Below are 22,241 nucleotides of genomic sequence, written 5' to 3' on the forward strand. Positions count from 1 at the left end.
TGATTGATGGGATAAACACACCCCCGGGAGTCCCATCCAGACAGAGTATTTATTCAATAACCCACTTGTGCAATAAAAATGGAACCAGGGCACTTTATTCTCTTCCAAGAGAGGTGGACAGGGCAGTGATGGTTCTTTTGATACAAAATGGGATCCTGAGGCCCAAAGGAGGTGGACACGTCTGAGCCGTAGTCAGTGTGGGAGCCAGACCTTCGGGTGTACTGGTTCCTCTGGACCAGCTTCCTTTCTCCCCTTCCTGGGGACCCACACTGGCTACCTCCCTCTGGGAATAGCCAACCTCTGTCTACCCTCTACCTGAGCACGGGCTGCTCCTCCATCCCCCTTCCTCCTCCGCAGCACCCTCGATCTCCCCAAGCCTTCGCTCACTGGTATTTATGCTTGCCTTCCCCGCTACATCATGCACTTCCTGTGGGCATGGACGGCTGCAGTCTTGTCCACATAGCACAGTGCCTGGCAAATAGCAGGAACTCAAGGGGTTTGCAAAACGAGTGAATGAATGACTTCTCTAGTGGGCGAGAACCTATCACGAGGTTAGAACCCGGCTGGAATGTCCACTCCTTGGTGGCTTTTCCACTGGGTTCCCAGAACTTCAGTGGAAAGATCTCAATGCAAGTACTGGTGGGTGGTGGGTAGAGAGATGACAGAGAGGTAGAGGGTGGAGAGATGGAGGAAACACTTCCCTTTTGGGTGGCGGCTTTTGGTTTTGATTTTCTTTCCTGCAAGCAGCTCTAGAAATCTAAGGATGAACTGAGCCAGAAGAGAAGAGCCAGGGCCAGAGGCAGCCCCACTCACCCATCTCACCTGCAGCCTGGGCTCTGCTCCTGCTGCTGATGGACCTCACCTGAAGCCCACCCTGACCTCCCTCTGACCCCAAGTCCTGGGACATGGCTGCCAGCCTGCAGAGAAGCCCTTCATCCTCCCCTCGCTGCTGGCTTGCACTGTTAGACACCAAGGCCTTCTGCCCCCATGCTACTCCAGACCTGGGGTGAACCAGTCTTTTTTCCAAAAAATATTCACAAAAGAAGCTCCTAGAGCCCCTTCTGGAGCACAAGTGAACTTTCTTCTATGGTAGAAATGGTCATATCTGTGCCATCTCATCCTTCACCACTCACCACTCAAGCCACATCTGAAATGTGGCTATGGTGACTAAGAGATTGAATGTTTGATTTCATTTTCATTAATTTGAAAATTAATTAGCCACCTGTGGCTAATGGTGACCAGATTGGACTGTGAAGTTCTAGAGCTGATTCCCGTAGCAGCTCCACCCTCCTGCCAAGCCTAAGAGTGGCTCCTGGGTCCCGAATAAACCCTCTCTACCAATAGCTGCTCTCTCTATCTCTTTCCCATCATGTCTTTAAAAAACCACAACAAAATTTCAATCCAAGTCCGGATGTAACTCTTGTCTTTTATTCCAGCATCTCCCAGAGGTCCAATATGTACAGACTTTATTTATACACATATAATATACACCATATATACGTATTTATAGATATTCACACACCAGCCCACACACTCGCACACACTCACACACACATACCCTTCCAGGAGGGGCGTGTGGCTGCCTTGGAGCCCCGCTAGGGCCCAAACAAGTGATACTGGGCTTGCCAGGCAGTTGTGAGGTTTTGTGTTTTTTTGCTTTTAAAAAGAAGGCCATTTCCTCCAGATGTGTCCTCTCTCTCCCCAAGCCCTAAAACTCCTCCCCAAAACACTCTGAAAAAATTTTTTTTAAAAGAAGAGGTTTTCCTTTGCTCTGCCCAAGTAGTTTCTGGAGAGTCCAGGCCCATCCACACGTCCCGTGCAGGTCCCTAGAGCACGAGAGCCGGGCGTGGCCTTGGTCAGGCCTGCAGCTGTGCCCTCTGAGGGGAGAGGGGAGGGGCTATAGCATCAAGGGCACCTGCCAGATGAGGAGGGTGCTGTCCGTCTCACCACACGGGGCCAGCCTCCCACTGCTGCCCAGTGCGCTGCCAAAGTTGCGGTAGCCCTGCCCACCAGAGATGATGGCCACAGAGCAAATCTCCTTGCGGTGGGCATCGCGGGCGCAGGGCCGGCTGCGCACCCAGACGTCGGGGTCGTCGGCCATCTCGTAAATGGAGCCATCCTCCTCGCTGTGCTCCAGGGCTGCGCCGTCAGCAGGCGCCGGCTCCCGCATGGAGAGCAGCGGGCCCGGGAGGTGTGCGGTGGAGCGCAGGCGGTACTGCAAGAGGATGCCCTTCTTGCGGGTCAGCTCTCGGCCCACGTGGCTGTCGGGCATGGGCTGGTGTGCCTGCCCGTCTGGCTTGTCCTCCTCAGCCCGGGGCCCCTCAGCCTCCTCCTGGTCACTCCGCAGGATGTCAGGGGCCAGGATGCTGGTAGCCACAGCCAGGAAGGCCACAGGCCCACAGTGCCCGTTGAGTGAGACCATGCCTTTCCCTGCAGAAAATGGGGCGAGAGAGAAAGGGGCCCAAAGGCCCAGCACATTTAGGGAAGCACCTGAGTCTCTCTCCTGGAGAACTTTCTGGGTATTTGGGGGGGTCACTTCCGTCTATGTTGGCACCTCCCCCGAAGGCCACAGGGTCTGGCTATCCTGTGCTCTTGCACAACTTCCTCAGGGGAGCGGAACAGGAACAACTTTATACACCACATGGGGGAGCCTCAGTGTGAACTTCCAAGAATTTCCTGAGCCTTTGCCAAGCGGCTCTGAGCCTTTGCCAAGCAGCTGCCTCTACCTAGACATCCTTTCCCGTCTACCTGATTCTGCCACTCTTTCTGCAAGGCCCAGCTCAAGCTCCTCACTGTGAATCCCTCCTGAATTCATGCATGGGGAGCTGCTCACCCCAGTCTCTGTGTCCCCAGCCCCCGGAGCACCCTCATCCCAGCACCTGTCACCCGAGCTATGATGACCCCCAGGAGACCGTCAGCTTGTTGAGAGCAGGGTCTCTGCCCAATTCATCCCGCGTCCCAGGATTCCACCTGGAAATAGGCCCTCCCCAAATGCCCCCTGGATGGACAAAATGCCCTATTTGATGAAACCTTGAAAATAGAAAATCTCAGAATTTAGAAGCAATTTTTTTTTTTTGAGGTGGCGTCTCACTCTGTCCCCCAGGCTGGAGTGCAATGGCGCAATCTCGGCTCACTGCAACCTCCACTTCCCGGGTTCAAGAAATTCTCTCACCTCAGCTTCCCAAGTAACTGGGATTACAGATGCATGCCGCCACACCCAACTAATTTTTTTTTTTTTATTTTTTAGTAGAGACAGGGTTTCGGGGTTTCACTGTGTTGCCCAGGCTGGTCTCAAACTCCTGAGCTCAGGCAATCCACCCGCCTCGGCCTCCCAAAGTGCTAGGATTACAGGTGTGAGCCACCAAGCCCAGCCAAAGCAACTCTTCTTTAGCAGAAGGACTCAAGGTCTGTGCAGGGAGCCGGCCCACCCTATCGGCCCTGCTCCCTTGCTGGAAGAGACCACAGTCATCATTCTCAGGGCAGAGGCAGAGGGGGCCCCAGAGCTCCAGGCATCCAAGTGTGGGGGTCTTCTCTGATCCTGCCCTTGTTCTCCTGGGCCCAGTGGTGCAGATCAGAGCAGACCTTCCTCCGATCTATGTGCACACATTCATTTGCACATGGACCCCACGAGGAGGCCGGGCCTAGCCCCAGAAACACTCAGTTATTTCTCTCTCTGGAGCCTGGACATCTTGAAACTGCTATGGGAAGGAGAAGAAAGGGCCAGTGGAGCCACTGCCATTAGGCAGGTGTCTCAGCCAGGCCCCAAGCCACTCTTGTGTCCATCTGCCAGATTAGGAAACTGACACTCAGAAAGGTGGGAGACTGTAGGGCTGGGACGATTCAGTTCTACTGGCCACCATGCCACCTGAGATGAGAGGAAGCTGGAGACTGGAACCCCATCCCTATACCGATGGGGGCATAACACACCCTCCCCGCCAAGCCCCACCGGCCACCTGCAGCTGACCCCCAGGTCCTGCCAACACCAGCTCCCAAAGCCTCACCTGTGATCTTGGGGATGCCTTCCAGCCGAGGCACGGGCAGCAGGACGATGACACCCTGGTCAGTGCCCACCCAGAGCAGACCCTGGCAGATCAGGAGGCTGGTGACACACAAGTGCTTCTGGCCTGCAGAAAGACAGGATGGCTGAGCAGTGCCCTCCTGGGGAGACGGCATGGGCTCTGGGTGCCACCACGAGGTGAGGGCCTGGCACAGCAGGCTCCTCCCCTGAAACCAGCAAGAAGTTGGGCAGTGGGGTGGGTAAGAGCTGGGGCTTTGGAGGCTGACCTGCCTGGGGTCTGGCCATGGGGTCCTCCAGCTGAGCACTCCCCTAACCAGCCTCAGTTTCCTCCTGTGTAAAGTGGGGCTGCCATGCGGATACATTGGGGGAACACCACAGGCACAGCGCCTGGTCTGTGTGTGCTCTCAATACATGGTGGCCAGGTCATCTGGCACAAAGGGTTGTCCAAGGGCAATCCATGCAGGGATCCAGCCGGCCAGCTACGAGCAAAACCAGGGAAGACTGGGGAGGTGCAAGCTTCGCATCGGTGATGGTGCAGATGGGAGGCATAAGAAGGGCTGGGTGGGGCTCAAGAGGCATTGAGGTGTGCCTGCTGCAGCCCCTCAGGGCCTGCCCGTGTGGGTGCTTCTTCAGATGAGGTCATAGCACACCCTGCAGGCCCCAGGCCCAAGAGTGAAGCAGAAAACTCGCTGGTGGGAAGCAGCATGTTTCTGATGCCAGTCCAGATTCGTTCTTTTTAGCTCTCCCCTCAGCGCTGTCTCTTCATTTTAGCAAGAATAGCAATGTCAGGGAGGGCGTGGGGGCGGTCCCCTGCTCCTGACAGAGAGGACGCCAGGTGTGGGCTGCCCAGCACAGTGGCCGAAAACAGGGCTTCAGAGCCAGGCGCAGGACTCACACCTTGGCTCTGCCACTCTCCAGCTACGTGACCTGGGGCCCGTCCTAAACTCCTCTGGGCCATGGTGTCCTCACTTGTAAAAGGAGTCAAGGATAATACAGTCACATGTCGCATAATGACCTTTCAGTCAACAACAGACCGTGTACACAATGGCAGTCCTATAGGACCGTATTTTTACTGTCCCTTTTTGATGTTTGGAACACAGATATTCTCCATTGGGTTAAATGAATGAACGTAAAACAATCCCGTGCCCGCGCATGGCAAAATGGGCACTATCTGCTGTCATCGCTGCTGCTGCACTGTTGCCAACAATTCTGAGCAATGAGAATGGGCACAAGGGAGAGGCTGGGAGTGCAGGGGGCAGGAGGCTCTCTGAGGGGGCTGAGAGGCATGGGGTACAGGCTGCCGGCTCAGGGACAGACCCCCCACCACGTCACACAGAGGGTGGACAGCTCTGCCACACTTCCTTGGGCTTCACTAGGCACCTGCCTTTCTAAAGGGCTGTCTCCTTCTTGCCCTAATCCTGCTGCCCTCTGGGAGAGGCTTAGGCTGCATTCCAGAAGGTTCCCACTTTCTGCTGCTTCTGGTCCATGGATCACACTTGGAAAAATACAGCTTTGGAGTTTCCAAAGCACTCGTATACCTGCTCTCATCTGACAGAAGCCTTGCAATAGCCAAGACGTACGCAAGACACAAATGCCGGCCCCATTTTCCAGGCGCGGATGTTAAGGCTCAAAGAGGCCCCCCAGCTGGTGAGTGCAGGGTGGGGTGGAGTTGAGGTCTGCTGCTCACCACCACCCAGTGCTTCCATCACCTCTCCCTCCTTGGGCGTGACACTTCAACTTCATACATATGGGTGTATGTGCTTCCTCTGCAGTGCAGGCACAGGGAGAACTGGTGTGGCTCTCTCACCCCAAAAGGCAGGTTACCAACTCAGGGTACACCCAGCATTGCCTAATACAGTGTGCCATCCCATCACCAATCCATTTACCTCCCAGATGCCTACTGCATGGCAGATCCCACACTAGATGTCATGTACACAGAGTTCTGTCTTAAGGAGCAGACACTCTAGAACTTTCTTTGATGACGGACATGTTTCCTACCGTGCTGTCCAATTTGACAGCCATCAGCCACATGTGGCTTCCGAGCATGGAAATATAGCTAGTGGCACTGACGGACTGAATGTGTTATTTTCTTTCATTGTAATAACGGCTACTGTATTAGACATAGAGGCGTAGAGAGGAGATACAGGAAACAAAAACAGAAACAAGGAATGTAAACGCCAGGCAGAGGATTGAAACAGGGCGACGCAGCAGAGCCAGTGGAGGATTCCCGGGTCTTCAGGCATCCCTCTGCTTCCTGGAAGGATGCGGAGGCCGGCATGAGGCTGCGAACTCCAGGCGACAAGGCAGAGGTGGCCACACCAAGACCTGAGCCAAGACGCAGGAGACAGGGCATGCAAAGGCCCTGTGACAGGAACGAGCTCAGCCAGTCCATGGAGCAGAGTGAAGCCAGTGCAGGTGGGGCACAGAAGGACTCCAGGTGGTCAGAAGAGGGGATGGGTCAGGGCCAGGACTTAATTCTGGCTGCAGTGAAAAACTACCAGAAGGTCTAGGCAGGGGAGTGGCGATTTGAGTGGAAGGTTCTAGCTGCAGTTGTGGAGGGTGGGAGTGGGAGCAGCTGCCCAGGTGGGAAGGGCGGCGGCAGTGAGGTGAGGAGAGCCCAACCTGTTCGAGACCTGTTTGGAGCAGAGTGACAGAGCTGCTGGGAGAGGGGAGCAGGGGTAGAGCAGAGGAAGGAACCCAGGACGGCGCTGAGGCTCCCCTGCCTGGAGCAGCTGGGTGCACAGCAGTGCCATGGCTTGGGATGGCAAAGGAGCAGGTTTGGGGGTTGAAGCCCAGAGTTCCTGGTTGGATGTGTGGTCTGAGACACAAATTAGACACCCGAGTGGAGCTATCAAGCAGGCAGTGGGATTCGAGTCTGGCAACATGATGAAAACTCAAAAAATCACATTCATAGTGTCCATGCAATGTGGAAATGCAAACCAGGCTGAAAAAAAAGCCCACTAGTGACTTACAGGCTTGGCAACAAGGGCTATTTCACAAACAGTACCTGGGTGTCTGTGGAGCTGGGACCATTTCCCACACCTAAATCCATTCCAAAAGTGAAGGCTCAGAACTATGATGGCAGCCTCCGGTCCAGGGTCAGGCCCCCAGCCCTCCTGGAGTTGGCCAACATGGGAGGCTCAGGCCACGAGCTCCTATCCTCAACACCTGACTTCTCTTCTTAGCCCTGGTCAAGGTCTGTGATGACCTTATTTTGCTATTCGTCTACTTATGACAAGCTTTGTGAGGGCAGTGACTTATCTGTGCACTCATGGTTAACTCCCCAACTCCTGGCCAAGTACCTTGGCTCATGGTAGACTCTCAAGAAGTATCTGTGAGTGAATGAGTAAATGGATGGATGGACGGATGAAAGAAAGGAGAAAACTTGCACAAATCACTTCTCTCATCCATCAATGAGTACTACAAACCTGCCTTGCTCAATTTTATAATTATTAGAAATATTAAATATATACACACATATATACACATATAATATATATACACAATTGAGCACAGCTCTTAGCCCATAGTGTACAATCAATAAATAGAGGCTATTAGGATAATGTTTATGATTATTAAAAGGATCTGGACGCTAATGTCTTAAGATCAGCTCCATCAGAGCCACAAACCCACAAGAACAAAAAAGCCAAGAGAGGGGACAGTGGTGAATTTTTCATTCCACAAGCCTCATCGCCTCCCTCTCCAAGACCCCCAGGGCATGGAGACGGGCAGGAGACCATTTCCCACTGCCCCTGCATCCTCCCGGCCCCCACTGGACGGCAAAACCGACAAATGGGAGGAAGGCAAGCAAGAAACTGAAAGAGATGCCGGAATTGAGAAATGACTTCATCTGCAGACCTCATTCTGGGGCCTTCCCCTCCCCCTCCACCTCAAGGAAAAGAGCAAGACACTTCACAAACAGTCCGAAAGAAAAAAAAAATTCTAATGGTGAATAAATATTTTATCACAGAGACTTAATGCAGCAGTGTTCAACTCACCCAAGCCATCTATCTGGAGATATACAACTTTAAAAAGCTCAGGCTCTCGGAGAACATTTTATTAATGACCTGTCTGGTTAAAAGGAGGAGGGAGTTTAGGTTAAAAAATGCATTAATACCAGTCGAGTACTCGAGTGGAAGAAAGGGGTCAGGGGAAGGAAGCGTGATAAATTTTTAACACACCCTAAAAAAATCCACACTTAGTGGAAGAACAAATTTATTACTAATTATGCAATTATTTCATTTGGTGGTGTGGGGGAAGAAAAAAATACTTAAAAGCTTTTTTAAAATATCTCTAATAAAGAATTTAAGAATCCTGCTGTGTTGTGCTTCTGCAAAGGCACAACGTGGGGTGGATCTGAAGCTGCCCCCCACGCTCTGGTCCCCAGCGTGGTGGCTGGGGCTGGCTCTGGCTCAGCTTGGAGCTCAGGGAGCCACTCTCAGATATGAGGGGTCAGGAGGAACTTGTCTGGCAGGGCCCCAGGCTCCCCTGGGTTACTGACTGGGAAAGTTCAGGCCTGAGGGAAGAGGGAACCTTCGGGAAACCCCACATTCTGGAACCTCGGCCTACCTCCAGCCCTCTCCAGGGTTCAGCCTCAGGGAGGTCTGCCAAGAGAGGGGTCACCTCTGTCTGCACTGACGCAGCTGATGCAACAGGAATGGCACACTGACCTGGAAGGTCTCAGGAGGGGCAAGGAGCCCTCGTAGGAGATGCAGGGCAGGGATGCCGTAAAGACGATGACGGCAAATGTCACCATCATGGACCGCTGCTGGCTTGAGACGGGGACTGTGGGCACTGTCCTCACACTGTCTCACGCAACACCTACACCTGCCCTGCAGGGTAGGGACCGAGGATGGGAAGCGGGTGCTCCGAGTGCTCCCAGTCAGAGCTGGAAGGCAGGGGAACAGGGATTCCAGGAGGAATTCTGGCTCCAGGCTCTGGTGTACCCCACCCAGCATGGCCAAGCTGACTCAAATCTCAGCCCTTTGTTGTATGAATGGGGAAACTGAGGCCCAGGACAGGGACACAACCACCCCAAGCTACACAGTAAGTGTGAGGAAGCTCTAACGAGAGTCTGTGGGGCTGCTCCTGGCTCTGTCCATATCAGCACTGCGATGGCAGACCAGTCATTTCACCTCCTGAGCCCCAGTTTACCTGGCCCTCAAATCATCATCATAACAACGAATGCCCTTCCTTCCTTAAAGAGTAACTGCAAAGAGTAAGTAAGACAACGGGCGTGAAGGTGCGTGTGAAACACAGTAAAGTCAGGGTTGTACAGGCAGGAGCGGCTGTTCTAACTACAGCCGGGTCTGTCCACACATCCTGCCTCCCACCACTTGATCAGCTTGACTCTCTCTTACTCTCCTCTGCGCCAACAAGATGAAATTCCAAAGATTTTTAAAAGCCCATGAGATTATCTATTTCTTCATTGTTCCACTAACTTGAAATAATTTAGCTATCAGAGGAAATGTGGAGATAGTTTTGTGATACAGAGACATTTTTATCATAGTTAAAATGGATTGAACTTGTATAATGGCTAAATACTATGAAACAAGAAAGGGAGGAAGGAGGGAGGGAGGGAAGAAGAGAAGGAGGGAGGGAGAGAAGGAGGGGGAAGGAGGCAACCCAAACACAGGTCCCACCAAGCCTCTCACACACCCCAGGAGAACGTGAGTGAAGAGTTCAGTCTCATCAGGCACCTGCCACCCTGCCGGCCCAGGACAGCCACCTTCCCAGCCCGGGCAGCATTTATCCTCATAACAGTCGCTGAGCTGGGACCTACATCCCATCTTACAGAGGGATGAGGGGCTCCGGGAGATTAAGGGACTTGTCTGATACTATGTGTTGGCCAAGCCAGGCCTCAAGCCAACTCTCTTTCTCCATTGATGCTGGACTGATTCCGGCCTGATGTGACTTGTAGTCCTGCCTCTGGTCCACTGCATGACCACGAGCAAGACGCCCGGCCTGCTGAACCAATCTCAGTGTCTGCATCTGTAATGTGGGGATGATCCCCAGCTCGCAGGGTTAGGGTGAAATGAGATCCTGTTCATAAGCACTTGGGGCCTCATCACCTCAGGCCTGGGCAGGGTGGCAGTTATTACACCGTTGTGACCGCCGTGGACTGTGCTGTTAGTAACCGCCATCTCCATGTGATCAGTTCAGACTCAAGGACCATCGTGACTGGCTAGAGGGAAGCAGAAGCCAGGGTGATTTCCAGGGCCTCAGGAGGGAGTTAGGGACCAGGCCCCTGGGGTAGGCAGAGGTCCCCAAGGCTCCTGCAGTGCTGGCTAATGTGCCTGCCCTCGGTACAGCCTCAGAAGACAGGACACTCAACCCTGCTGGGCATACGGCCGCTCCCAGCCTCTGCCATGGCCCATCTGCCAGGTCCTGTGACAATCAGCTCCAGGCCCCCGCCTGCCACACGGGCTGTATTTCCCTGGCCCGAGGGCCCTTTGGCTCTCCCAGCTGCTGAACCCAGCCCTGCCTGGGGCACTGGGACAAGACAGAGACACTGCACCCTCCCACACTGGCCGCAGGTCAGTCTCTCTGGGGGAAGCTAGGCCAAGGAGGGAAGCAAGGTTAGCTGATGCCTGCTGGCCCCGTGGTCTGCTCTGTAGCCAGCTGGGGTGAGGATGGGCATGGCGCCTGCATCTTGGGCAGCAGATGGTAAGGAAGGGCTGAGAGCCAATTCCGTGGAGGCCTTGGGGGGCATTTGGTGAGCTCCGGCCTTAATCCTTCGCCGCCATTCCCCTCCACCATCAATCCTGTCCACTTCGTCTACACACAGCTACGCAGGAGGGGCCCCAGCCACAGCAGATGCCATCCAAACCCATGGACCAGAAGGCCCAAGACGGGCATTTGCCTTCTCAGAAAAACCTCCAAGGACAGAGACCATCTGTTGGCTTTCTCACTTTCCCATCACCTCATCCTGCAGGGGATCTGAGGCAGAATTGGGTGTTTGGTCAACATGGGGAGTGGGGCAGAACAGAAAGGCCTGGGTTCCTGCCCAGCTTGGCCTTCCCTTAGCAGCTGCCTGACTTTGGAGGGTCCATTGGGCTGGGGGCCATTTCCTGAGTGCCCCAGGCTGCTGTGATGTGGTGGCTGGGCACAGTGACAGGCAGGGGCTTTGAGATGGCAGTCCTAGGTGTGAATCCCAACCCTACCACTTCCTGGGGAGTGCCCCAACTTAAAGCCCCAGTTTTCAGGGCTGATGAGGGAAAATGGGATGGGCTGCCCAGGTCACACCACTACCTGGCCACGGAAGGTGCTCTGTGACTGTCAGCTCCCCCCTGCCCGCAGCAGCCTCACCTGGCAGGAGGAAGGTGGTCCTGGTGGCGATGTTGATCTCTTGCAGATGCTCCAGGGTCTCGGTGTGGAAGAGGCGGATGGAGGTGCCAGAGGAGAAGGCCATCCAGACACCGCTGCCTGCCTTCACCATATGCGTCACGCTCACTGCCTCGTCCTGGTGCGCCTCGAAGCTTTGCTGTGGCACAAAGGGAGGAGTGTTGATGCTGGCTGGGCCTGCCAGCTGAGCCTCCCTACAAGCCCCCACCCCTGGGCCAGCCATTCTCACATTCTTCAAAAGCACAAGCTACTCAGGGAACCTTAGAAGCCCAGCTTTGAGGTCGGCCAAAGTTTAACAACTGGAATCTTAGAAGCCCAGCTGTGCTGTGTTGGCCAAAGTTTAACAACTGGCAGGGAATCCTGGTTTGCAGGGTTTGCCAATTTCCATGGTGTAAACATTCTAATGTGGCCAGTTGCAAACTACCAGCATGATATCACCAAGTGAGGAGCAGGAAAGACGGGCACACACTCACTCACAAGCAGATAGGACCAGGCACGGTCCCAGTGACCCCTCAGAGCTTTACCTTACGGAAGGGAAAGATGGAGCCAAAAATCATGAAAGATGTTGTGGTTTATGTAAATGATTTAAAGTGACAAAGGCAACCGAGAGAATGACCAGGGAAGGAACGGGGGTAATATGGGCCAAATCCTCATCTTTCACAGCAAGGAGACAACAGGTAATGTCCCAAAATTGATACATCAAGAAGCAGCAGAGTGAACAAGTTTGGGTCCTGAGGAAAGTGCCAGGTGGATTAAAAAAAGAACAGGTGAAAAGCATTCTCTTCCAAAAAGCAGGACTGAGATGGGGAGTGGGGACGAGCCTTTCAGGATAAACCACTCCATGCTTTTTTTTTTTTTTCTTGCAAGTGTATGTACGATTTTGATCTTAAAACAAATAAAAACTTTCTTTAAAAAGAAGATACAAATGATCAGGCTTCCCATTCACTGCAGGAGAAAGTCCAAGTTCCTTAGCTCAGCATTCGGGGCCCCAGTGCTGCCCCCACTCCTGCCCTTCCTTGTGGGCTCCCTACGTTTCAGGCCAGCCAATGCTCAGGACGTGCCACACCTCTGCCCTCGCCATGACTTGCGCACAGCATGCACCCCCCCCTCCCCAACTGTCCTCCTTCAACATCTGAAGACTCCACTTCAGGGTGGCGTCCTCATTCCAGGAGGCAGGCCCCACCCCACCACGGACCAGCCACTTCCTTCTGAATAGCGCGCTCCGCTGTCTAGCCTGGAATACCTACACCATTCTCTGGTTCTACTTGGCCACTTCCCACATAAGACTGTGGACTCCAAGGACAGAGCCTGGGCCTCATGCCCTTTAGTGCCCGTCCCCTGCTTGGCACAGGGCCCAGCACAGTAAAATTTGGTTAAAAAAATGAATAGATGGACACTTGAATTCTATCTACAACACTCAGGTGTCACTAACTCAGGCACATCAGACTAGAAACAACCTAAATCCCCAAGCCTTGGGGACAGTCAGGTAACTCTGTGTATCCAGCTCTGTACTGTCCTCCCTGCATTTAAACTCACGCTTACAGACACTGCATGATGGACACAGAAAAATGTGAATGCTACAGAAAATGCAAAAAAAAGAAAAAACAACAAAACAAATACACCAAAACCTGGGGGAAGAAGACGGGCAGGGGAGGGAGAGCTGCACCCTGAGGCTTACTCCAGGAGCAGGACAGGGTGATTTTCCTCTTTTCCAGTTTTCTGGCTTTTCTCCTGTTGCCATAAAGAATTTGTCCTGGCAGGAAGCCCAAGACTGCAGGAGGATCCTGGATGGGCATTTATTTGAGATCCAACCTGCTATTAAATCTGACGTCCTTGGCAGCTTCACAGGCCCAGGCCTCAGTTTCCTCAATTGTAAGTAGAGGCTGCTATGAGGATTACAGGGACCTGGTGAGGAGAGCTTGGCACAGGCCTGGTGCCTAGTAGGGTCTCATTTATTCAGCAGATGTTCTTGAGTCCCTACTATGTGCCCGGTGTCGGTCTAAGTGCTGGAAATATCTTGATGACTGCAAGACCCACTCTTGTGGGGCAAACGTTCCCAGGGCAGGAGGCAATTAAAACAAAGAAAGATTACATCAGATAGTGAGAAGCACTGCGCAGAAAAAATACTGAGCCATTAAGACTGGGGTCAGGGAAGGTGTCTCTAGGAGGTGACATTTAGTGAGAGACCTGAATAATGGGGAGGAAACAGCCCCTCAATGATTGGGAGGAGGGGGAAGAGCATTCTACGCAGAGGGCACAGCAGTGCAAAGGCCCGGAGGCAGGAATGAGAAGCAGAGGGACCCGTGGTGGAGGGCACAGCAATGGGGCAGGCCAGAGCAGGTAGGGCCAGATTGCACCAGGCCACCTTGGAATCCCTGGGGAAAAGTTAGATTTTTTTTTTTTTTTTTTTTTTTTTTTTTATTCGCCCACTGGAGGGGGTTGAGCTGGTAAGTGACAGAGTCAGCTTTACTTTTAAAGAAGTTCAGTCTGACAACAGCGTGGGGAAGGCTGGCTTCTTGGTCCAGCCCCTGAAGACCTCGTGTGGGCTTAGCAAGTGGAGAGTGAGGAACAGGACTCAGCTTCTTTTGCCATGGAGGATGGCCCCAGCTCCTTCCCAGCTCAAATCACTAAGCGGTTTCCCACTGAGTTAAGGAAGCTTGCGAGGGGCGGGGTTCTCCATGGGGAGCTGAGCCAGTGAGCTCCGGGGTCATTCCTGATCAGAGTGTGGGGACCAGGAGGGCAAGACTGTGAGCTGTCCAAGGAAACTGCTTTTTCTGAGCCAGTCCCTGATGGCTGAGCTTCGAGTAGCAAGGAAGGCAGGGGTAGCAGGAAAGGCCAGGCTCCCCAGAGGAGGGGAGGGGAGGGGAGAAGAGACAGCAGCGTGGTTCCTCTCCTCAGGGTCAGGCTGCTCTTGGAACAGGGGTTCTACTGCACAGCCCACCCCTGACTAGGGGGACGCCCCCAGAGCAGAAGCTGTAGTTTCCTCGAGCAGAAGCTGTAGTTTCCTCAGACCGAAAGTTCACCAAAGGCAGGGATGCGGTGTCTCCATTGGGTAGGGGCCCCCCCGGAGCAAGGACAGAATCTTGTATCTAGCTGGGCATGCTCAGAGGAAGCGAACTGTCTCCTCTCTCAGACTGGGGGCTCAGGCTAAGGGCTCCAGAGGTATCAGGGGTCTCTTCCTCTTTTCTTAGCCACCCACTCCCGGCGCCCCAAGAAGGCCCAGGTGCAGGAGGCTCAGAGCCTCTGATTTTTGGGAGGAGGCCATGCCTCCTCACAGCCTGCACTAAGTCAGGTTTAGTAGTCCATGCTGTGTAGGGGAGAGACCATGCCCCCATCTCTCTAGCCCTCCATCCATATCTGCTGCCCACAGCCCGGGCCATCCTAGCTTTCAGTTCTCTCTTCCTGAGATGTATGTTCCTTCAAGGAAACATGCAGAATGATTTTGTTTTGCCAAACCATCCTGTAGGAGGAATCCAGGAGGAAGGAAACCTCCCACGAGGCCTTGCTGGGAAAAGCCAGCTGAGGCAGCATCAGCCCCAATCACAGATGAGGACAGTGAGGCCAAGGGGACCCCTTCAGCACCTGCTGTCGGTGAGCAGGGGGGCGAATGGATGGGGCAGCAGGACAGTCAGTGAGACCCAACATGCTTTGTCTGCAGGCTTTTCCAAAACACAGCACGCAGCTCCTTGCTCACGGATGCACAAACATGCACGCACTGAGAGAGGTATCTGCATGCTCACACGCATGCAGCCGGCCTCCCGCTCGACTCCCAAAGAAAGGTCAGAAGTATTTTCAGCCTCTGAAAAAGCCAAGCGCACTGAAACCCAGAGGCCTGGGACCAAGGAAAGCTGCACCTGAATCTGCAGCCAGCCAACCCTGTGTGCTGCTGTCAGAATCTAATTAAAAGAGAAGTCAGTGGTGGAAATCCAGGCTCATTTCTCCAGTGGCATAACAAGTCTGTCTCCAGGCCCAGAGGGCTTTGCAGAAAGCTTGTGCAAACCTGCCGAGCCCAAAGCGGGGAGGCAGGCGGGGGAAAGGGCAGGAATGAATAGGAAGAACGGCACAGCACCTCCAGCTCCAGCCCCAGCCCCAGCCCCAGCCCCAGCCCGGCATGTCTCAGTTACCTCTGGGCTCCTGGATCCCCTTCTTACACCACGAGCCTGGAGTCCTGCCTGAGCCTCCTGGGCCCACAGGGCAGGGAGTAGGTGGAGCCAGAGAGACATGCCAGGATCACGGGTCCCAGAGGGGGCTCAGGGACTGAGCCTGGCACCCGGGTGAGAGCAGGGGGCAGTGAGCACCCCAGCGAGAGCATGGGGGAAGCCCTCGCTGCCCACTGGTCTTGCTGCTGCCAGGCCATGCAGCTCATTTCATTTTCCAAATACAAGGTATCCACGTACCCTCAGAGAGCTCAGAATTCATTGCCAGGGGAGGCTGTCAGCTCATCAAACTCTGCTCTCCTCCCAACCAGAAAGGGTGAAACCCTGCTCACCCAGCACCCCAAGCCCAGGCCACGCACCTCCAGACCTGTGCCCTCATCCTTGGCTGGTCTGGGAGGCCCAGAAGTGTGGGGTTGGTGGGGTCAGGGGCTGTCCTACTCTCTAAGAGGCCTCTATCCCCCTTATCCCTGAAAAAGGCCACCTGCCCACCCACCACCAGGAAAGCCCAGTGCTTCCTGCCCCCTCAGCCTCCATGATCCAGGCACAGCTATTTCCTGGGTGAGTGCTCACCCTGCACCAGAAACTGTGCTGTTAGGATTATACACTAGAGCAGCCGTCTGCAAACAATGCCCCTCAGGCTACAACCAGCCTGCACCAGTTTTGGTAAATGAAGCTTTATTGGCACACAGTCACACCCGCGTAGAAAAGAACCCATTCAAGTAAGCTCAAGATCACGGCATTCCAACTGTAAACCCCTGGTCCCTGCTGAAGGACAAAATGATCTGCAAGGGAAACCTCAACTTCCTTGGCAGGCTTGGAGGTGGTGGGGCAGGCACAGTGATTCTGGACTTATGCAGTGGGACTGAGATATACTGATGTTATTGGGAACCAGGGTTTACACAGAGAGAAGAGAGTCCGGTGTGGAATGGGAGAGACGAGGGTGACTCCAGGATCTCAAATCTAAATTAGAGGTATCAAAACAAACCCCAACTCGAGAGTTCTTCCCTGGCCCTGTCCACTGAAAGAGCCTGAAGGCAATGACTCTAGCCAGGGTGCCCTGGAGAAATGCCTAGAACTTCTCACAGGTGAAAAGCAAGGAAGGGCTCAAAGAACGATGGGGATGTGTCCAAAGGACCTGGGAGCCAGCACGAAGCGGTCCCCACTGGCTAAATTCAAGACAACGTGAACATCAGAAATAATAATGATGGTCCTGATTAGACTGCGCTGAATTTTGGGTTTTTTTTTTAATCTAGGAATTTGTAGTGATAGTAAGGGCTGGGTGTGGAGTGGGGTCAGGTGAATCTCTGTAACTAGTGACAACTAGTCAATGCAGAAGGCAGGGCAGAATTAGACGATGGTGAATTGGCAACCACCAAGGATCACCCACCATGGATGACAAAGCCCCAGTGGGAAAGTTTGTGGAGGAACTGGATATTCACACAGTCTTCAAGAATCACCCAAAGGTGACTGAGTAATCACAAAGGGAAACCGGCACCTTTAGAAGGAGAGATCCAGCCAACGCTACCCTAACCAAGTGATCAGGACGGGGCCAGCTGCTCTTCTTCCTCCCCGAGGACTGTTGTGGGAGGTGCAGGGCTCCCCTGAACCCCAGCCCCGCAGCACCTGGCCAAACACTGGCACCTCACTAGGAGGAAATAACCAGGCAATTCCAGACTGTGGAACTTCTATGAGACGCTGGCTTGGACTTGTCAACAAAGTCAATATCATGAAGAAAACAAAAAAGCAAAGGGATTATTCTAGATTAAAAGGAGACTTAAGAGACATGAAAACCAAAGGCTGCCTGTGATTTCAGGCTGGATCCTGGATGGCATTTGGGGGAGTAGCTCTGAAAGATATTTTGGGGACAACTGGGAAAATCTGCACCTGGACAGTATTTAGATAGCATCAGTGCATTGACCTAAATTCCTGGGTGTGATATGCCATGCAGTTACGTGGCAGAGACATGCTGAAGTACTTAGGGGTAAAGGGTAATGATGCCTGCAACTGACTTTTTTAAAAGTGGGTGTATGTCTCTGTGCGTGTATAATATGGGGGAAGATTGTAGCAACATGTTAACAGTTACCTGGGTGAAGAATATCTGTGTATTGTATTATTCTCTCACCTTTCCTGTAGTTTGAAATTTTTCAAAGTAAAAAGTTATGGGGGACCAGGCGTAGTGGCTCATGCCTGTAATCCCAGCACGTTGGGAGGCTAAGATGGGTGGATCACTTGAGATCAGCAGTTCAAGATGAGCCTCGCCAACATGTCTCTACTAAAATTACAAAACTTATCTGGGCATGGTGGTGGGCACTTGTAATCCCAGCTACTTGGGAGGCTGAAGCAGGAGAATCACTTAAACCCGGGAGGCAGAAATTGCAGTGAGCCGAGATCATGCCACTGCAATTCAGCCTGAGCAACAGAGTGAAACTCCGTCTCCAAAAAAAAAAAAGTTATGGGAGAAAAGGCAAAGTAATTAAAAAATAAAATAAAATAAAAATCTGGCAGGTAGAGGGGAGGGGTCGGGCCTGCTTCCTCCAGCTCCCAGATCCCCACTACCCAGTGACTCCGTCTCCTCTCATCTGTACACGGGGACAAAAAGAGAACACGCCTCTGGGGCATGGTGAGGATTCCAGGGAGAGCATTGGTGCACCGTGACCTGGAATGAACCCAGGTGAGCTGAGACAAACCCGTGTGTCCTGCCCCACCCACGGCGCCCCTCCCTGCAGCCCCCCATCTACCCACTGCAGGCGCCCACATAGTCAGTTTCAGGTGGGTGATACTGCTCCAAATAGTGCTGACACAGCCCAACCTCCAGTCCTACAATATTTATATGCCTCCAGGTGACACTTCTGTGCGTGGTTTCCATAAATTCCCAGGGTGAGCCGCTCAGCACTCAAAGTCATTAGAGCTGAGATGTCGCCAAGGGGCCAGAAGGCTCGCTGGGCACAGGGGCTCTCAGGGGCTGCCAGCTCCTGAGGAAACGGCAGGAGGCTGGTGGGCCTTCTACTTTCCAGGTACCCACCGTGTGGCAGGACTTTCCAATGCCTGACTGGCCACTGTGCGCGCAGTGTCTCACCTCACAGAGACTCTATGAAAAGACAGCAAACCAACCCCGAGTGGCCCAGATGGGCAGGGGCGGGGCAGGGTGGGGCAGGGCAGGGAAGGGCGGGGCAGGGGGGGCAGGGCAGGAGCGTACACCTCGCTCCAAGCTCACATGCTTTCCTCCGAGAGTCTCATGGGGGACTCTCAATGCTGAGCACCAGAGCTGCGTGTGAGCATGAAGGGGCTGTGCCACCCATTCCCGGCCCGGTCACCACCAAGCTGGCCCTGGGAGACACAGTCATGGGCCCAGAGATCACCCACGATCACCTGCCAGCACCTCACCAACTCTGCCTCCCTTTAATCCCCACAGACACCTGGGAGGTGGGCGCCACCATTCCATCCTCATCCCACAGCTAGGGCACAAGAAATGATCTGTGCAGGGCCACCCCACCAGCAAAGGGCAGGGCTGGGAATTCAGACCCAGGGTCACGTCTGCTCTGCACAGCTGCACTGGGCATGCAGAAAGGCCATCTTCTACAGGCAATTAGCACAACTCCCTTCCCTGTCTTTATCTCATTCTTATCAACACTTTACAGCTGAGGAAACAAACTGAGATGCTAAATGATGTGCAAAGTCGCGCTGCTTAGGAAATGGGAGGAAAGCCAAATGCAAACCTAGGGTGACCAGTCCTACCCGGTTTGCCCAGGACTGTCCAGGCTGCAACACTGGAAGCCCCAAACCCCATGAAATTCCTCAATCCTGGGCAAACCAAGACACTTGGTCACCCTAACGGGACTCCAGTGCCAATACTCAGCCTCCAAGCCATGGATGGATCCCTCTCTGTGGGCTCTGTCTGATTCCCCACCACTCCTGCCCTCAGAGTCTGACCTGGTTGAGGCCAAGAGGTTGTGTACTAGGAGCAGATCTGCCCTGCCTGACGCATTTCTCAGGGAGGTTCCGGGTGCAACGACCAGTCCACCTCTTCCCAGCAAGCTGGTTAAGGTCTCTGGGTCTCTGTTCATTCATCTGTAAGGTGGGTGTGAGGTCATCCTTTGGAGCAGAGACTTCACTAGATGCTGGACTCTCCTAGCTCAGGGCCATCATGGAAGCCTGCGAGAGATGGAGGGATGGACGTCCCTGCCAGCTCCAAGACTGGTGGCCAGACCCCAAATTTCCTTTAACAATCCATTTTGGAATTGATTGTACAAAATTTAGTATTTTTGGTGTGTCTTTCTAGAAAGACGGTTAACTATTTTTACTAGTATTTCAAAGAGGTCTATAAATCACCCTTGTCTACCTCCAAAAAAGTTAACAATTCCTACAGTAAGGCCTACTTGTTACTAAGCACACAAGAAGGTGGACACAGATGTTGGGGTCAACCCAACAACCCAGACCAAGGCATACAGAAAGTGCCACTGCAGAGAATGCTGTCCTGACCTGGCTGTGCCAAAATTTTGCCTTTAAAAACAAAACTAAACTAAAGTCCAGCCAGGTGCGGTGGCTCACACCTGTAATCCCAGCACTTTGGGAAGCTGAGGCGGGCAGATCACCTGAGGTCAGGGGTTCGAAACCAGCCTGGCCAACGTGGTGAAACCTCATCTCTACTAAAAAGACAAAATTAGCCAGGGGTGGTGGTGCATGCCTGTAATCCCAGCTATTTGGGAGGCTGAGACAGGAGAATCGCCTGAACCTGGGAGGCGGAGGTTGCAGTGAGCCGAGATCATGCCTTTGCACTCTAGCCTGTTCAACAAGAACAAAACTCCATCTCAAAAAAAAAAAAAAAAAAAAAAAAAACCTGAAATCTATCAGTGCACCTGGCTATTCTGGAGGAAGTGGAATAGAAAAAGCATCTTGAAGTATGGGCTATTGATATTCTCCTCATTAGTCCTGTTTAATTTCCTTTTGTTTTCTTCAGTTATGACAGCCAGCCTAGCATTTCTTCTCCAGCATCGACACTTTAGGACGGAGCGTTGGGCAGCCAGCTGGGCCATCTGGGCCACCTGGGGCCAGCAACCACCTTTGCTGCGAGTCTTACCCTTGGCAGCTGCTCCAACTTTGCCCTGTATAAGCAGGTGCCAGGGCTGAGCTAGTGCCTGTGCCTGCCCACCACCCTGGGGACCCAGTGAAGACTGAGCCATAGAGAGGGGGCCAGGCATCTTCCGGCTCCTGCACGTGCTGGGCTGCCCTCAGCTCAGCTCAGCTCAGCTCACCTGCAGCCCCCATGAGGAAGGAGTGACCACTGAGCCTCTAGTCAGAGAGGACAGGGAGGCCCAGCAGGGAAGTAACCAGTGCAGGCAGTGATGGTGCCCAGCCTGGGTCTGCTTGACATTCACCGTGGCCTGGGATTGTCTTGTTATCTGTTTGCTATTTGCAAGAAGCAGTAAACTCACAGGCCCAGGCGCAGACCTACAGGGTTCAGCTCCTGACCCCACCACTTCCTGCCTTGGTTTCTTCCATTTTAAAGTGGGTGTGATAATATTAATAGTACCTACTGCACAGAGCTGCCATAAGATGGCTCGAGTTGCTGCTAATGGAGAGCTCAAAGCAGCCTCTGGGACCCATGAGTCTCAATATGGATTAAGTGGGTGGTGGTGGTCTCTCCCCTCATGAACCCCCCCCCACCATGCCCATATCAGAGAGGCAGGTCCGTGAGGGCAGGGGCTGCTGCTGGGACCCAGTGCCAAGCACAAGGACTGAAGCTGCAGCCAGTGCCCACCCGGGCCAGAGGGCCTAGAAGAGCCGGGCAGCACTGATCGAAGGAGACACTGATACAGAGATAGAAGCTGAGATCAGCAGAGAGTGAGCATGCAAACCAGACCACCAGGGAGGAAGAGACGAGTGAGTGCTGAAAGAGAGACAGACAGACAGAGGTAAGGCAGAAGAAAGAACGCCTCTGTGTGCACGAGGGTGCAGGTGAGCAGGTGCAGTCAGGGTTGTTTCTCTGGATTCATTTAACATCTAGAAAGTGAAGCACTAAAGGCAAAATCAGGTCCCTGGCTGAGCCCCCGGCACACAGTAGGAGTCAAAACTCCTATCGGCTCCTTGCCTGACGTAAAGGGATTTCCTATGCCCTGCTGATCGCAGGCAAGCGACTGCCCCTGCCAATCTCCTTTCCTTGGTGCAGCTCGCTCACTCAGCAAACCTCATGGAGCGTCCGTGCCTGCCGGGCCCTGAAGACACAGCATGGCCAGGGAGATGCCCAGAGTCCTGTTTACGGCCCGATGCAGAGAGTGCGATGGAGGAGGGAGTGAGGACTAAGGGAGCCCAGAGGAGAACTAGTGGAGGCAGTTGGGCTCCATGGAGAAAGGGGCAGGAAGTCAGAGTGACCACAAAGATTCTGCCCAATCAGAAGACAGCCTGAGAGTCCCAGCAGGGAGAGCAGTGGGTGCAAAGGCCTGGGGGAATAGAGTGCCCAGGCAGAGCCTTTGGGGGACTGGGACCTGTCCAGTGGCTGGAGAAGGGGAACCCAAGGGATAGCGACCAAGTGCAGCCTGGGGGGCCTTGACTTTGGGCCACAGGCAGCCTGGATGGTTCTGATGCAGGGTCAGATGTGATAGGAGCTTTGTTCTATCACGTCTGCCTCATAGCAGTCAAGCCTCAGCATAAGGCCCACAAAGCGTCCCCAGGCACTGGCTGTGGCTGCCCTGCTCTGCTCTGAGCTCTGCATAGGGGAGCCACGT

At 53.6% G+C, this 22,241-nt stretch overlaps 1 protein-coding gene across 11 annotated transcripts in view; it reads right to left on the reverse strand.

Annotated features, from left to right (window-relative positions):
* Window positions 1-1,406: 1,406 nt before the first annotated feature.
* ARHGEF10L (Rho guanine nucleotide exchange factor 10 like) overlaps window positions 1,407-22,241 on the reverse strand; it is a 163,124-nt gene continuing 142,289 nt past the window's right edge. For all 11 annotated transcript variants that reach the window (XM_054435867.2, XM_054435855.2, XM_054435883.2 and 8 more), the window contains 3 exons: window positions 11,327-11,501; window positions 4,002-4,124; window positions 1,407-2,430 (listed from right to left, as the gene is read on the reverse strand). In XM_054435867.2, the coding sequence (XP_054291842.1) occupies window positions 1,898-2,430; window positions 4,002-4,124; window positions 11,327-11,501 (831 nt within the window). In that variant the 3' untranslated portion in view covers window positions 1,407-1,897. The remainder of the gene's footprint in view (window positions 2,431-4,001; window positions 4,125-11,326; window positions 11,502-22,241) is intronic.

The sequence above is a fragment of the Pongo pygmaeus genome, chromosome 1 (assembly GCF_028885625.2).
Source record: "Pongo pygmaeus isolate AG05252 chromosome 1, NHGRI_mPonPyg2-v2.0_pri, whole genome shotgun sequence".
NCBI classification, from domain to species: Eukaryota; Metazoa; Chordata; class Mammalia; order Primates; family Hominidae; genus Pongo; species Pongo pygmaeus.